We start from the raw sequence: 17,623 nt of genomic DNA, 5'->3' as shown, positions 1-17,623 counted from the left end.
TTAGTGCTGACTGTCGGGTTCGGGAGGAGGGATGCTGCTGTGAGTCTCGTCGTGTTCGAGAATTGTAGTTGCGAGTCTGGTGCTGTCTGCGGTCGTGAGAAGGGGTTCGTTCCTGTTGGCTGGGGTTGGAGGGGTAGGAGTTGTTGTTCTTGTTGTGATGGTAATTGTGGCAATGGCTGTGTGGGTGGTTGCGAGGAGAAGGGACTTGGGGAACCCGTTGGCGAATTGTGGGCTTTGAGTTGTCATGCGCTTGGCGAAGGGGTTGGTGGATTGGCGCTTTAGAAGAGAGGCAGTGTCCGTGGTTGTGGGACTGGTGTTTTCTGGAGTGGATGGGGGGAGCATGGATTGGCGGAAAGGGTTGTTGGGGCGGCTTCCTCCAGCGGGGCTGCCGGTCAGCATGGTTTGCTGGAAGGAGGGAACACTCTTTTGTGGGATGCTGGAGAGAATTGTTTGGAAGGTGTGCTGCTGTGGCTGGGGGGCATAACCGCCAAATCCGGAGCCAGAGTGGTTTGGCTGGAGTGATTGGAGAGATTGTGATTGCTGCTGCGGCTGGTTTTGGCCGAAAGGGTTGGAATTTGATTGTTCAAATTGACCGACAAAGCCCGTCTGTTGTTGACCAAAGTCTGATGCTGGAGTGAAATGCTGCTGCGGCTGCTGTTGGAAGTTGTTTTGCTGTACGTTGAAGCCGATCGGCTGTGGTTGGAAGCCCGTTTGTTGGAATTGCTGTTGTTGCTTGAACTGCAAGTTTTGGGGGTTAAACTGTTGATGGGGACTTTGTTGAGGCATGGACAACTGCTGCTGCTGCGGCTGAGGCTCGTCATCGAAGAAATCAAGAAGATTTGGACCTGAGATCTTAACCTCTAACTTCGGAGTTGCTGATTGTGGAACTGCTGGTTGAACAGTGGGTTTGGGTTTCTGTGGCGCTGATACTGATCTGCTTCTCACAAGGCCCTTTTCCTTTTCGACGCTGCTACTTCCAAACTTTTGGGAGCGATATTCACGTCGTCGCTGGTCAAAGTCGGGATCATTAAGGTCATCTTCGAGAAGTTTGGACAAATCGGTCGATGCATGTTTCAAATTCGGTATTTCCAGGCGTGTTGCGCTTTCGTACTGACGCGCGATACGCAAGAATCTCACGACCTCCTCTGTCTGAGCGCTGAACCGTTTGTATATCTTTAAGGCACGTTCGCTATCTGGTCGTGACATTTCAAAATAGTGCTCTATTATGTAGAACGTCATACCGTTTAGCTACTTTCAAGAAATACATAGCCTAAGCATATGAACATGCGCATAACGTACCTAGAACATTAATAGTTCCCTCATTCATCACAGAATAAAGTGTTAATAGATCCAATGTCAGCAATCGGAATGCCGTTAAACTGATTTCATTCTCCGGCTCGTCCATTAAGATCTGTGAGAGGGGAAAAGTCAGAATCGGTCTGGTATCCCAAAAACATAGATAAGCGTATTCCTGGTCAGCATTGTACATACATCACATTTTAACAGAGCATGAATTTGCTTCTGCACAATTTCCGTTTCCCTCAATAGACCTTTATTAATGGCAAGTCGTTTTAGCCGTCCCTGTCCGCCCCGCACGAAATCCGTTTTCGTTTCCGCGTAGGCATTTGCCCGAGCAACGAGATACTCGGAGTATCTCCAAATATTGGCTCCTTGCGCCTGGACTATATCTCGCCGTCAGTACAACCTCTCTCTCTTCCCTTTTCCTCTCCTTTGACGATATGTGTATTCCATACGCACACTCGGATATACTAGTGATGGCCAATCTCTTTGGATTCTGAGAAAGGTATTTCAACGCGGCACCGGCCGAACCTTCGCGGATCATCATGTGAACAACGATAAGGGCCTTGTACACGATGGTCCATGTTGAATCCCGTATGCGAAACTGGAGGGTTCGAAAGATCTCAGCAACGCCGGCCTCGTTGTAGGTTGCGGTAAGGATGTGTTCGATATATTTGGACTTTGGGGCGGCATTCTGTATTGTTGCACAAGGCCGATTGGGATCAGTTTTGATGCTGGCTTGGGTGAGGCAGAGAATATTCTTGAGAGAGAGAGATACTGACTTTAGTCTTTGTTGCCCCCTTGACAGATTTCTCGAAACTTGCGCCAGGCATAGCTGGCTATGTTCGGGGTATTTGGGAGGTGTGGGATTAGTTAGGGACTTATCGAGGGGCTACGCAAGTTGGTTGACAGGTTAGGGGTTGTGGCAAGATAAGTGATATTGATCGAGAGAAAGAGGGAGGAGAAGAATTGATATCTCTATATCCCTATCTGAGCTGAAGTATTTTTGAGATCGGTAGAATTTTCAAGAAACTGGGTAGCGCATCGGAGGGATCATGACGACGGCGTTATTGGAGTGGCTGGGCGGTCAAAGGGGTCCGGACTTCTTGGAGAGGTTCGGTCGGAACAGCTGGTATGTGGGGCGGAGAACTTTGAAGAGGATGGGTTAGGATTTGAAACGGGGGGTCATAGAAACAGCAGATATATTCCAATTTGATATAGGAAGAGAAGAAAAAGATGGGCGTTTCTTAATAGTGGGATAAGGGGATACCTGTGGTGGATAGTGGATAGGGATAGTTGGATGGATAGTGGACAGTTGGAATTTGAAGACGTTATGTTAGGTGGTTTGTTTTACGGTAGCTAAATGCCCGTGTGGGTCATATCGGGACGACTTCGCCTGAGGCAGCGATATTCAATACATAAACCCAACAGAAGATCTTTATACTGTATGAGCACAACAGCACCGCTTAAGCTCCTGCCTGTTACTTTTGCGATTTCTGGATAATAGCTTTTGAAGCCCGTTCCAAAAACACTTGGTTCATTTTACCAAATATCACAGAGTTCTGTCTCACTAATTCGATTTGGGACCAAGAACTCTTGAATTGATCCCGCCTCTCACGATAAAGCTATCGAACGACATGTCCTCGTATAACAAATAGAGGTCAATTAAGCAGGAAGAGCGGAATACGAACATCAGTGAAAAGAGAGGGTAAGGAATGAAATCAACTATTTATCCAAACATCTCAAAATATTACCTATTAGAGGATGGGAAGGTCGACAACGAGTGGACCAGAGAAATATTAATAATCAATAACATATCATCAGTTTCAACAAATAGAAAGCCGATCAGATAATTCGACTTCATGTAGCTAATAAATACGGATACAGCACAAAAGAACCAAACTCATACAACGCAAATAATAATAATACCAGAAGAAACAAGTAAGAACAGAATGGGCGAAAGGGAAGGCAGAGGAAAAAAGAAACAGCTACATCCACCCAATGCCGCCAACCCATCTCTTCTCCATGTCTAGCGGTACTGAGCTGAAATCCTCGATAACAGCACAATCGACGTCCATAGCCACGTCCACATCCATGCCTTCAGAAGACATGATACCAGAGTATACCGAGTGGGAGAGAGCAGGTGGCGGATCCACCTCTGTAGAAACAGTAATGGCAGTACTGGCAGCCCATTGCTGCGTTTGGGTCCTTGATATATCAATTGGACATGGCTGTACAAGGGGCACCGAACTCCCTCGCTGATGGCTTTGTTGAACCTGGGAGACACGAAGTGGCTGGAAGAACTTCTGCAGCGTTTGCTGGTTTGGATCTGGCATTGTGAACGTGGGTGATGGTTCTTCGGAACTGTCACAAGTGTCCTCCGCTGCGACTGGGGAGGATATGGAATTCTGCAATTTTTTCTGAGCAGAAAAGAGCCATTTGATGGTTTTATCTGCAGGTTTGGATTAGTTTGGCCGGTCAATGTACTGCACCCCAACTCCAACAACTCCAATGCTCCTGATATGGGTACCCATTCTGCATACCGTATATCAACTGGTCGTTTGGCCGGTCGTTGCGGAATCGCTTTCGCGTTCTGCTGTGCAGGTGTCGTGGTTGCTCGTCGATAGTGACGGTACCCAGGAAGGGGATTGTAGAGGTGGGATTGTAGTAGGTTGAGTAGCTCCCGGGGGAGGTGATGGTGGTGAAGGACGCCTTTCGCTTGAGAGACATAGTAATGAAATGGAGTGAAGGAAGTCAGGGGAGGATAGAATATAGTAAGTATAACAACAATCGAGGACGATTATTCTAGAATATATATGTTATTATCTATATATACAGGGTCCTCAACTATGAGGGGATACTTAATGGAGTGACGGACAAGTTCTGGAGGTACAAAAGGAAACCGAAGACAAAGACGCGGGTACCTTTACACTTGCCAAACGCGAGGGAATACCTAATACACGTAATACGCCATTATAACATACAATACCGTTCAATACCACTGCAAAGCCCAGTTTCTCGTATTAAAAACGTACTGATTGGATGAGATGCGTAATTACGGTATGCAAATCATCCACTGATACAACGCTAGGCCGCATTAGATTTAAGTGTTCTAGCGGCAAGTAAAAGCAGCAATTCAAAAAACCTTCAAAATCAACTAAGCTAGCCGGTCTATATTTCGACCAGACCCTTTTTCAACCACTCTATTCAAAGTAACCACCCTTCCTATTTGGGTAAATATTTAACTACAAATTCAATCTAATTGTCATTCAAACATGCAGGCTTCCAGACCTGCTGCTAAAGCTGCTGCTGCTGCTTTTTTAGCCTCAATTTCTAACTTCTGTAGTTGTTTTCTAGTCTCTAAAGTAGCAGCTTTCTCTTGTGCCTTTTTAATTCTTTCTATATTGATAATTTAAGTATTTAGATCAACTTCCATCTTCTTTTTGATTTCTGACTGCTGTAGAGTCTCTAGTTGATTAGAGAGTTTAAAAGTTGTAGACTGACTAGCAGCTAATACACCATTCAACTCATCAATCATCTTACTAGCTTTGTAAAGAAAAACTTACTGCTTTTTTGTAAGAATTCTCTTCTTATTCAACTGCTGCAAAGCCTTATATATATATGTCTAAAATCTCAGAGTTGTAAGCAAGAAATCTTGCAGTTCAGAAGATAAAAAGAGTGTAGATGTCATCAGTCAAGAGTTAGATTAACTCTGATCTTAAATCTAAAAAAAATCTAATTTCTTGAGAGAATTAAATGACACTAGACCAGCTGCTTTCTACTATTCATATATATTATAAAATTCTAAGGCCTTTGAATATACTTGTTTATAGACTTGTATGAATCTTCTTTACTTTACAGAAGCTGCATCATTTAGATAGCTTAAGACAATAATCTCAGCTCTATAGTAGCTCTTCATGAATGAAAACACTTCAAGATTAAATAGCTGAAGAACATGAGATATATGAGCAGATAGAAATACTAAATGAATTAAATATATATAACATTTTCATAAAAACTCAATAGTGATATAATATAAAAGGTTGAACTCCTAGATTCGCTCTGACTGGCTGACTCAGCCTAGTCATCATTTGCACATGTGCATGTGATCATGCTACGTGAGCTCACTTAAGCTTGAGTTCTCATCTCATTCTTTTCTTCTCTTTCTCAAGCAATTTGTTCTTGTTATATAGAAGAACTAGTCTCTAGTTCTTAGAGCTTAACTCTTTACATTATGAATTGCTTGACTTCTTTCATTGATAGACTACTGAGAGTCTTAATTCTATATCACAAAGCTCAGCAAACATGCTGATATATGATAGATTATTGAGAGTCTTAAATCCTATAACATGAAGTCCAGTAATAGCACTGGTATATAAATAGACTGGGTTAGCAATTGTGCTAATGAACAAACAAGCAACATTGAAAACATCTAGATGAATGAGATAAAGCAGCAGACTTGTACAATAAATACACAAATGAATCAACATGAAGTAATGAGTAGAGACATTCTCAGCAGCTTTGAACAACAATGAATGATCTTTCTTCAACAGCAGAAACAGATACAGTGTGAGAACAGGAATTTAATAGCAGCCCAGCAAGCTAAAATAGCTAATTTACATCAAGTTTTGAACACTCTGACATCAACTCTCTCTCAATTGAACTCACAATCACTAATTGCAGTCAGAAGATCAAAGATCAAGCTACTGAACTGTGAGAAGTATGATGATTCTAATCTGAAGTACTACTCTCAAAGAGAGCTAAAGCTTCAATCAAAGCTTAAAATCAATAAAAAAGCTTTAGATAATAATGAGAAATATGCTTGATATATATACTCAAGACTGAAAGAAATGACAGCAGCTCAAGTTTATCTCTGAGTTGAGAATAATAAAAATAAGATTAACTTTATGATAGAGAGCTTATTGGAGCAGACACACATGCTCTTTAGTGATTCTGCATAACAGAAAAAAATTATGCAAAAGCTCAACAATCTATGACAGAGTAGAAGAGCTCTCTTTAACTTTCTGTCTGAATTTAATCAGCTACTGCTGGAAGCTGGTGGTCATGAATAGATTGATCATATTAAAAAGAGATATTTAAAATCCACTTTAAGCATGAAGTTGAGAAAAGGCATAGTGAGTATAAGAGAACTGTCTCTCTATGAAAATTACTGAAAGAAGCTTATATTATTTGATTATCAACTCTCTGAGCTTGAGACTTTAAGACAGTGATATAAATATTGTGAGGACAGATCTTCTTCAGATCATATAACATCTAATCCACACTCTCTACTTTGTCATACTGTCTTCAATTGATGAAATCAGTCTTAAGCTTCTGCTGATGATCTGGTGAATCTCTCTTTTCATACTGTGACCTCAAGTGCCTGTTACATCAAATTGATAAATCAGATAGAGGTTAATCAAAGAAGAAAGCAAGGTGTGTGTCTGAGATGCAAAGTCAGAAATCATATAATTAAGAGCTGCTCATTCAAATCTCTCAGATACTCTGCCACTCTCATGATAGCTAAGATGATCTCTGAGCTGGTATTGAATGATGATGATGTGAATATAAGTGAGGATTTGGGAAAAGAGTAGTTTCAATCAAAAAATACTGAAAGAAGTAAAATAAAAAGCTTATGAAAAAGCAATGAAGAAGATTTAAATCTAAGATGATATTCAAACCCTTCAATGCTAATGCTCTAATAGATAATACCTTTTCAACTAAAGCAATGATAGACAGTAGATGTAATGTCTATGATCTTATTTCTTAATTCTACATTAACAAGCATAAGCTTCTGTGCATTAAAATTCCCTCTATTAAAATGACCAGCTTTGGAGACTTCATGGAACTCTCTATGAGCATAGTAACTAGCATTTGAATTGATATAGACAGTCACATAACTGAACAAGCCTTTCTCTATATAATGAATAGGTTACATAGTCACAACATATATCTAGACAACCCCTGGCTGGTCCAGCAAAAGATGACTGTGATCCCTTATCAAAAAATTATAAAATTTGAAGAGAGTGGCATAAAGATAGAGCCTAGTTCAAATGCAAAAGCTGATGTGATTTCCATCTTTGCTGTAGGCTTTTCTAGGCTTGTGTGCACTTGAGAGAAGTGAAACATCAAGATCTTCACTGTCAGTTTGACTGACATTCAAAAGACTCTAGAAGTGAAATTAAAGATTGACTCTAGAGAAAAGCTGTCTGAACATTATCATGAGTTTTTGAACATATTTGATAAGGAAGTCATCAACACTCTACCTCCACTTCATGGTCTAGGTAAAGATCATGGGATTGAACTGATTAAAAAGGCTGATGATAGTGCAGAACAACCCCCTTGAGACCTACTATATAATATATCTTGAGAGGAACTACTGACTTTGTGAAAGACTCTTACAGATTATCTAAATAAGAGTTTTATTACAATGAGCAACTTCTCCACAGCCACCTCTGTACTATTCATGAAGAAGTCTGAAAGTGAGCTAAGATTTTGTGTGAACTATTGAGCTCTTAATAAAATCATCTGAAAGAATTAATATTCTCTATCATTAATCAGAGAGACTCTACAGTGAATTAGACAGACTAAATGATTCACTAAACTGGATATTATTACAGCTTTTTACAAGATTCAAATCACAGAAGGTGATGAGTGAATGACAGTCTTTAGAACCAGATACATACTATTTAAATAGCTGGTTACACTCTTTGATTTGACCAATGCTCTGAGCATATTTCAAAAATATATCAACTGAGTATTACATGAATATCTAGATGAGTTCTGCTCAGTCTATTTAGATGACATCTTGATATTTTCCTCAAGAAGCTTACAGAAGCATTGTTAGCATATATAAAAGATGCTTCTGCATCTACAGAAAGCAGGTCTGCAGGCAGACATCAGAAAGAGTGAGTTCAAGATGAACAGCATGAAATATCTTGAATTTATCATTGAAGCAGATAAGGGTATACAAATAAATCTGAAGAAGATTAAAGCTATTTTGAAATGAGCAGCACCTACTACTTTTAAAGATATATGAGGATTTTTAGACTTTGTCAATTTCTATAGATGATTTATCAGAGATTTATCAAAGATCATGACCTCACTGATGATTCTTACATATAGGAATATTTTTTTTGTGGATGAGCAAGACTGAGAAAGCTTTTAAATGTCTAAAATCAATGTTTATCTCTGCTCCAATCTTGCTTCAATTCAACTCTGATCATGAGACTATATTGAAAATGAACTTCTCAAATTATGCTTCAGAAGAAGTGCTGCTATAATATGATGAGCAGAGCATTCTATGCTCATATATCTTTTTCTCTTGCAAGTATTCACCTGTGAAATGCAACTATGAGATTTATGATAAGAAGTTATTAGTGATAATTGAGTGTTTAAAGAAATAAAATACTGAGCTACAAAGCATAAAGAAATTTAAAATCCTCACAGATTATAAGAATCTAGAATACTTCATAACTACATACAGACTAAATGAAAGACAGCTACATTGAATAGATATTCTCTATCAATTCAACTTCAGAATTAATTACTGGTCAGAGAAGTTGAACATTAGATCAGACACTCTATCATGAAGAGAGCAGAACATGTTACAGAGTGCTGATGATGAGAAGATCAAGCAGAGGCAAGTTCAGCTACTTAAGTTTAACATACTGACATCTGAAATGGAATCAAGAGTGACTACTGCCAGTGTGAAATCCAAGATGTCTCTTCAAGCTCAGTGAAATGAGGCTCACAAAAATGGCAAGATTCTGCAGTATCTGAAGCAGACTCTTTGTGAGAGAAAATTCAGATTTTCTTCTGAATTCAGTATTAAGATCTTTATCTCTGAGTGCTCTTTAAATGAGAATGAGGAGCTTCTCTTTCAAGATCATAAGTGAGTGCTATACTTCAAACCTCTTCAAATCAGATTAGTGCACAAAACTTATGACTCATCTCTTACTGACCATCCTGGGTGAAAGCAAATGGCAGAAGTTCTAGGACATGAGTTCTACTGATCAGAATATGCTGCTGATGTGAGAAGAATGATCAGAAACTGTCATCTTTGCAGATCAAATACTGCATGAAGAGATTGACATCAGAAACTGCTTAAGCCTCTTCTCATTTCTGAATACATGTGACAGAAGCTTTCTATGAACTTTATCATGAACTTATCAAGCTCTAAAGAATATATGAACATCATGATTATAATAGACTGACTGACTAAAGAGATTATATTAAAAGCAGTTAAGAAAACTGATACAGAGACAGCGACTAGAGTGTTTCTTCATAACATCATCTCTCAACATAGCATCTATAAGATGGTAGTGTCAGACTGAGGGTCAGCTTTCACAAGCATATTTTGAACTCAAATGTGTGAAAAATTAGACATTAAGAAATAACTCTTCACAGTCTATCACTCAGAGGCTGATAGAGCTACAGAGTAAATGAAGCAGACTCTGAAAATCTATTTACACAAGTATATTAGCTTTCAATAGAATGACTAATGTGAATGACTTCTTCTGACAGAGCTAGCTATTCATAATAGAGATACTATCTCAACAGATATGAATCTATGCTTTTTAATATATCTTTTACACATCTCCTTTATTAATATAGCTGAGGCACCTCTCATTGAAACACCACATAATCTTATTGAGTTTGCAGATGATTATATCAGAAAGGCTCATAAAGTGTTGAAGTGAGCTCAAATAAAAATGACAGATGCTCAGCAATCTCAAAAGAACTACACAAATAGACAAAGAGACTCAGCTTCAAGCTTTCAACCCAGAGATAAGGTCTGGTTGAGCTTAGAGAACATGAGAAATAATCATCTATGCAAGAAGCTAAATGTGAAATACAATCAATATACTGTGCTAGAAAAGATAAAATCTCACACTTACTAATTGAATATCTCATCTGACATTTACAATGTCTTTAATATAAAGCTTTTACATGCTGTGGTGACAGATTCTTTGTCTAGTCAGAGACAAACTAACTGGCAGTCACTCACTATAGAGACTTTGAAAGAATCTGAGTTTGAAATTGAGAAAATTTGAGATGAATAAATCTACTGAAGAAAAAAGCAATATCTTATTAAATAGATAGATTAGACTAAGTGTACATGGAATGATGTGAGTCTTCTACAAGAAGTGAAGGCTTTGAACACTTGAGAGGCCTCTCAGCAGGCAAAATTAGATGTAAAGAGGGCTTTAAATAGTCATAAAGACCTGCAACAAAGAGGGAGAAGAGAGATATTATAAGAGGCTAAACCTCTAGATTCACTCTAGCTGGCTGACTCAGCCTAGTCATTGTTTGTATATGTGTATATGATCATGCTATGTGAGCTCACTTAAGCTTGTGTTCTTATCTCATTCTTTTCTTCTCTTTCTCAAGCAATTTATCCTTGTTATATAGGAGGACTAGCCTCTAGTTCTTAAAGCTTAACCTTTTACAATACCTCATTAAATGAGTAGATTAGACTGAGTCTATATGAAATGATCTGAGTCTTCTACAAGAAGTGAAGGCTTTGAACACTTGAGAGGCCTCTCAGCAGGTAAAATTAGATGTAAAAAGTGCTTTAAATAGTTGTAAAGACCTGCAACAAAGAGGGAGAAGAGAGGTATTATAAGAGATTGAACCTCTAGATTCACTCTGACTGACTGACTCAGCCTAGTCATCATTTGCATGTGTGCACATGATCATGCTATACAAGCTCACTTAAGCTCAAGTTCTCATCTCATTCTTTTTTTCTTTTTCTCAAGCAATTCATTTATGTTATATAGAAGGACTAGTCTATAGTTCTTAAAGCTTAATCCTTTACAATTATGATCATAAAAATTGACTAGAGAGTCTATATAGCACTCATCAGCATTAATAGCTTCAAGAATTAAAACTTACTTGTGATTAAAGAGAGATTTAATATGAATTTTGTCTTTTCTTTACTCAGCCAGTACTCTGATGTTCATATATACTTCTAAAGCAATATCATGCATATTCATATTTTATATATTTTCAGTGATTATCTTATAGGTCTGTTATATTTAAGAAAAATAGTTATAGAACTGTTAAAGTATTTTTTACTAAATATTCTCTATTCTTTGAGATATAATTCTTTGATCAATTGTAAATCTTATTATAGAATTTTATTTTAGAAACTTTATTATTCAATTCTTACCTAGTTAAGTAGAATCTCAATTCATTCATAGAATTTGAGTCATTATTTCTCATACACATGTGTGAGAGGATGGAAATCTTTGTAAATCTTGCTCTTTTATTCATTAAATTAGAAAGATCTTTTGCTTTGAAGTCAACTTTTATTAATGTTGATGAGTAATTACTTGTTGAATAGAATCATTCTTTCTGCTCTTCAATGTGCTTTGTGAAATGTTACATGCTTTAGCAGCAGCTCATTCAGATTGAAAAACATCATTTTTTAAATTCTCTATAGTAGCAGCTATAGCAGCTTCATTATTAGACTTCATTTTAATAATGTGGTTGAGAAAACACGTGGTAAAGATGGTGAGTTAGGTTTGAATAGAGTGGTCGAAAAAGGGTCTGGTTGAAATATAGACTGGCTAGCTTAGTTATAATATTTAGAGCATCAACTCTTCCTTATAAACCACGATTTTTGGGTTATCTTATAGTATAACTACCGCGCGGAATAAGACGATTTCACGACTTGCATGTAACTACTTCGTGATTAAATGAAGAACCGCTCAAGTTAAAAATATATTCAATATCTTGGCTTTGAATTTTCTCTAAAATTACATTTCTAGTTGTTTTGATTAACCGGTACTTTGCTGTGCAGTCATGCTACCATGTGGGAAGCAAACTTCGGTATGCCGAATAAACTTCGGACTCTCGGCATGCCGGTACGGACCAACCAGATCCCGACTTCCACTACCAACGACAGCATCCTAAACCCAACGTGTCTCTCAACAAAGCTCTTGGATATCCTGCACGTATCTGCGCACCACTTGAATTCCCATATTTCAAATTTCACCTCATCCCCACTCAGAATGCCCTCCAGAGAAGCAACTCATGCTGGATCCTGGTACTCAGACCACGAACCCACTCTCTCCAAACAGCTGGACCAGTGGCTTGCACAAGTCCCCGACGAATTGCCTGACATAGGCCCCCTCCCCATCCCCGGAGCCAGAATCATCATTGCTCCGTACGCTCTCCCCTCCACTCAAATCATCAGTATATTTGTCACTAACACATGTATCCACACAGTCATGCCGGCTATGCCTACTCAGGACCCTGCGCTGCTTTCGCTTACAAGACCCTGGACCTCTCCAATGCGTAAGTCAACCCCTCCACCGATTTACACCATATCAATATTCATCCAAATTAACAAAAACAAATTTCGAATTAAGCGAACGCATCTTCCTCATCGGCCCCTCCCACCACCACATTCTCTCCACCCTTGCCCTCCCACAACTAACCAGCTACTTAACCCCTCTCTCCCGCGAACCCCTCCCCCTTGACACAGAACTAATCGCCCACCTCCTGACTTCTACCAATGCCTCTAACCACCGATTTACAACCATGTCCCCCGCCGTCGACTCTGCCGAGCACAGCCTAGAACTCCACTTGCCCTACATCCACCACCTACTCCGTCGCCTCTATCCCACAAAACCCACAGCCCAATACCCCTCACTCGTTCCAATAATGGTCGGCAGCACCCTTCCAGCCACTGAAGCAGCGTTCGGATCCGTGCTCGCCCCGTACCTTGCTGACCCGTCAAACGCTTTCATAATCTCCTCGGACTTCTGCCACTGGGGCCTCCGCTTCGGCCATACATATTACGTCCCCAATGCCCGGACCCCCGCGGAACCTTTGCCGCTCTCGTATCCGCAATTGCCCTTACCGTCCACTTCTGATGCCGGAGTTGCAGCGGAAGCCATTGAGGCTGTATCGGGAGGGATTTCATTGAAGGTTAAAGATAAAGATCGCGTGCGTAAGGGCGTTGCTGGTGTCCCCCTGATTCATGAGAGTATCTCTGCGTGTGATGTTGCGTGCATGACAGCCATTGCGTCGGGGGAGACGCGTCGGTTTTTGGACGCGTTGAGGAAGACGGGCAACACGGTTTGCGGGAGGCATCCTATCGGGGTAGTTATTGCTGGATTGGAGATTGTTAGGGGTAATAAAGAAGGGGGTGGTAAAGTCGATGCTGTGGATGGTGAGATGCAGAAAGGTAGGTTCCATTTTATCCGGTATGAGAGGAGCTCGGATGTTGTGGCTGTGGGGGATAGTTCGGTTAGTTATGTTTCTGCATTTGCAGTGCTGTAGATAGGCTTATGGGAAGGGTTTGGATGGGCAAAGTACTGAGATACATAACATTATAATTTGATTATAGATTTATGGTGTGCTTCCTTTGCTCGAACAAGAGATTGGCGGTAGTTGGGGATTAGAATATAACTGTTCGAGGCGTAAAGATATAGCTGCCTTTGTCTAATATAGATATCCTGGATTTCAATACATAAAAATTCAATATATAAGAGAAATAGATTGATACCAACTTTGGATTCAATGTGAAGTAGATATTCATAGATTGATGATGCAAGTTAATGGACTGCAACATCCCCTTTTTGCACCATTCTGTCATTATTGTTTATGCGTTCTTGAAACTCGAGATATGTAAACAGTAATTCCAACACAAAGGGAAATGGCAATGAGTCCTTTCTTAACAACCATCCTTAGAAGAATGAAATTTTCAGCTTTTCTATTCATCTTTTTAGAAAATGGTTTTATGGATGGAAGATACTGCCTTTTAAGGATTATGACTATAAACCCTATTCTATCTAGTTCTCAAAGATCGCTCTTCTTTTTGCATTTTCACTTGCTACATTTTGATAGGAGTTCTTTTGCTCTCTCTCAACCCGCTTTCCAACCCCCTCCTCTGAAACCCTCGACTAATAAAAGTTATGACAAATGGATATGACAGATAAGTCTCTATTTCCCCACTGTTTCTCCACCAGATAGAGATGTGTGCTCGAACACGAAGCCATATCATCTCATTAGTAGAACCAATGAGAATGCTTTGAAAATATCTCTTTAAGTCAACGTCAGTATTTGTACTTCTTTTTCTTCTCCAGTCTCTTCCTAACTCTTGTAACTCTCTTCCCACTACGCCCTCTCTCACAGAGATACATACGTACGTACATACGTAAGACAGCAGACGCTATCACCCTAAAAGAAAAAACACGCAAATCTAACATGCCGCGCATATATATATGCACGATGAACGGACTGTACATGTATTGTAACCTCCATACCTGCAACATTAGCATGTATTTCCCTCCGGCGATGCCAACTGACATTGTCCAGCAGGCTCAGTGCCAGTCCAATGGACCAATCAATATCGCTATCACCTTGAGTCAACTTTCCTCCAAGAAATCTTCCTCAGAAGAAACGGTGGGGCCATGTGATAAGATAGCCCGTACCTGTCTCTTTTCTTGCTTCCAGTTCGGAGGATTACGTGGGCAAACAAGGAGAGACGTTAGGAGTGCCATGCGTTTCTTCATCGGGGATCTATAAGCGAATGCGAGCATGTGTTACGCAGGCGGGAGCTATGACGAGTGTGTGTGGGGTGTGTGAAGGGGATGGAACCTGCATGTATGGACGTATGTGTGCACGTCGAGGTCAAGTTCCTAGTCGGGGTAAAAAAACTCCTCCCTTCCCCACCTTGACAATTTGCGGAGATGGGATGGGATGCGAGAGACGTAATTCTTCATAAAATAAATGATATGTTAACGTAATTCACATTTCACCATATGGAACTAAATGATTGGGGTGCCCCTGCCGATGAACTGGTGGGAAGTCGTATTAGTCGAACTGGACCGTGAGTAACGGATATCAGTTGGGAACGTGTAGTGGAGGCAAGTGATAGAATTGAGAGGAATAGTGTAGTAATATGGCAATGATAAGCCAGAGCTTGAAATTTGAAAACCATATAGAGACATACGTACGCACATTCACGTATATACGACCCAGTTTTCAATTCTAGCCCGATGAGTGTGCCCATCTATAGTATAAAAAGCAAATAAGTGCTTGCAAACCGTACAAACCGTACAGATACGCAGGCATGCTTGAGTATTTCCTGCAAGGTGACTCTCAATATAGAATTGAGAAGTGGTATGATTGAAAGAATTCCACAGAAGGTAAAAGAAGAAAGTGCATCAAATGTCATAACCACTAAAAGATCAATGGCAATAGAGGAGAGATAGGGATTATCTGATCTCAAATCACTTCATATAATCAATCATCTACTGAGACAGATGATCTACTGGGACAGGTCTTCACCATTCAATATCTTTCTAATTGAATATCATCACAACTAGATAGTAAAACCAGCTAATTACATTATAAATTATTTTCTATATGCTGAGAGCATGTATAAATAGTATGTTCTATAACATTACATTCATTGCACTATGATGCTGTTTGTTTGTGTAATTGCTTATTAAACTACTCTATTATCTTTCTTTTCTCTGCAATGTCTCTTTATACATAATTCATCTCTTCTTGAACAGTCAAGTCCTCTTTCTGAATTATATATATATGACATCTTTCTCACTTTCTTTTTTACTTTGCATTTACAGTCTTCAGCTCTTTGTTTTCTCTTGTCAAAATAACAACACTATGCATAATCATCTGATATTTCTTGACTAGCTATTTCAGAGCTTGATTGATTAAACTGAGTAGACTTTGTGTAAAGTGCTTGAGATATTTCTTAATCTTCTCACTCTGAAGCTTCAGTTGTTGTATATTATGAGATATGACAGTGACTCAGAAAATCTGAGAACTATATGAGATTTCTGAAGAAGTTGATGTATATATTAAAATATTGAGCTGAGAAAGAATCTGTTTTGAATTATAAGAAGCTAGTTCTATAGTTCTAAATTCACTCTGAATATTCTTTTTACTCAGAGCTACTGTATAAACTAAAGAATAGATAATTAAAAACTCATTCTTATCAATATGATTGATATTAAGTTTCATTCTCTTCTCAATCTCTTTTTTGTATGCTTTCTTCAATGAGGAAAAACAAGCAACATTTAAAGACTGTAAGAGATGTGAGAAATGAGCTAGCATATAAAGAAAAATAATCAAGTTTTAGGTGCAAAACTGCTCAAACTCAGAATTATTATAACTGTCATATTCATCAAAGATCAAAAGTCAATATTGACTGATCATATGAGCTTGAGTATGTTTATTGAACATCTCTTTAAGTTAGATCAATTTCAGCTTATTAGTTGTTTATTTGTTTTCACTGATTTCAATTTTTCAGTTATATGATAGCTCATTTTCAAATCAAAAAGTCTGATGTAATTTCACCTTGAGAATGATCATTGAATGTAATAATCAATTTGTTAAAATAACTCTCTTAATAACAATAAATCATTTTGTATTTTCAAACTGTACAACCTTTGAATAAAGAATCATCTCTGACTTAGTAATCATCTTGACTATTTTAATAACTCTTATCTGAAATTAAGTCTTATGAAACTTGTATATATTTTTCTGTACAATATTATATTTCTGAATAGTATTTTATATAAGCTTGAATCATTCATGAATAATCTTAAAATCTTCACATAGAGCTTATTGATAATTATATGATTAGAAGAACTGAGTTTTTAATCTAGAATAATAATTAATAAATTATTTAATTCATCTTTCATTAACAGTTTTTGAGTTGAAAGAGTCATCTTGATTGATAAGAAGAAAATTGACTATTTCTCATACAGTACTCACTCAAAGAGATTGATTATATTTATTCATAAAGATTATTTACTGAATAAGAGATAATTTCTTAATAGAGATTAGTTTTTAATTTTTTAACTAAGAGTTCTCTTGCATCATATAGATGTGAAGTTGATGGTAAAGAATGAAATGAGAGATATTGTACAATCTAACAGCATCTCTAAAACTAGAAATTTAATCTTTTTAACTACTTTAATAGATAGAGTAAGTCTTTTTTTCTTGTATAAAGAATTATCATCTTTGAATACTAATATTTTAACATTTGATCAATTAAGTAGTTAAATATGTCATATAGTGAATATCTATCTCAGTAGATAATCTGTCTCAGTGGATGATTGATTATGTTAATGACAACATTTTATTATTCAAAAAGTCAATCAAGACAATAGCTATTGAAGCTGGTATAATTTTATAAAGTTATTATATTATTAGACTATTTAAAAAAAGTACTCTTTTAATATTATATAAATATGTGCATATGTTCACCATTTAACTTGAAGATATCTAGGTAGGAAAAGAGAGAAAGAGATTATATTTAACATCTGAGTCATAT

The 17,623-nt window shown here is 38.2% G+C and overlaps 3 protein-coding genes across 3 annotated transcripts; 1 reads left to right on the top strand and 2 right to left on the bottom strand.

Annotated features, from left to right (window-relative positions):
* On the bottom strand, positions 1-2,132 carry PADG_12478 (uncharacterized protein; the record flags this gene model as incomplete). The annotated part of the gene is made up of 5 exons (XM_010765550.1): positions 1-1,220; positions 1,300-1,411; positions 1,492-1,682; positions 1,759-1,993; positions 2,082-2,132. The coding sequence occupies 5 exons, from the start codon at positions 2,130-2,132 to the stop codon at positions 1-3; spliced, it is 1,809 nt and encodes a 602-aa protein (XP_010763852.1).
* A 1,155-nt stretch (positions 2,133-3,287) lies between these two features.
* On the bottom strand, positions 3,288-4,029 carry PADG_08517 (uncharacterized protein; the record flags this gene model as incomplete). The annotated part of the gene is made up of 2 exons (XM_010765549.1): positions 3,288-3,751; positions 3,843-4,029. The coding sequence occupies 2 exons, from the start codon at positions 4,027-4,029 to the stop codon at positions 3,288-3,290; spliced, it is 651 nt and encodes a 216-aa protein (XP_010763851.1).
* Positions 4,030-12,116: 8,087 nt separating this feature from the next.
* PADG_08516 (AmmeMemoRadiSam system protein B) lies at positions 12,117-13,593 on the top strand (the record flags this gene model as incomplete). The annotated part of the gene is made up of 3 exons (XM_010765548.1): positions 12,117-12,472; positions 12,535-12,603; positions 12,678-13,593. 3 exons carry the CDS (start codon positions 12,117-12,119, stop codon positions 13,591-13,593), a joined length of 1,341 nt encoding a protein of 446 aa, XP_010763850.1.
* Positions 13,594-17,623: the final 4,030 nt, after the last annotated feature.

Source organism: Paracoccidioides brasiliensis, assembly GCF_000150735.1.
Source record: "Paracoccidioides brasiliensis Pb18 unplaced genomic scaffold supercont2.19, whole genome shotgun sequence".
NCBI lineage: Eukaryota > Fungi > Ascomycota > Eurotiomycetes > Onygenales > Ajellomycetaceae > Paracoccidioides > Paracoccidioides brasiliensis.
This window is presented reverse-complemented; position numbering and strand designations above follow the sequence as displayed.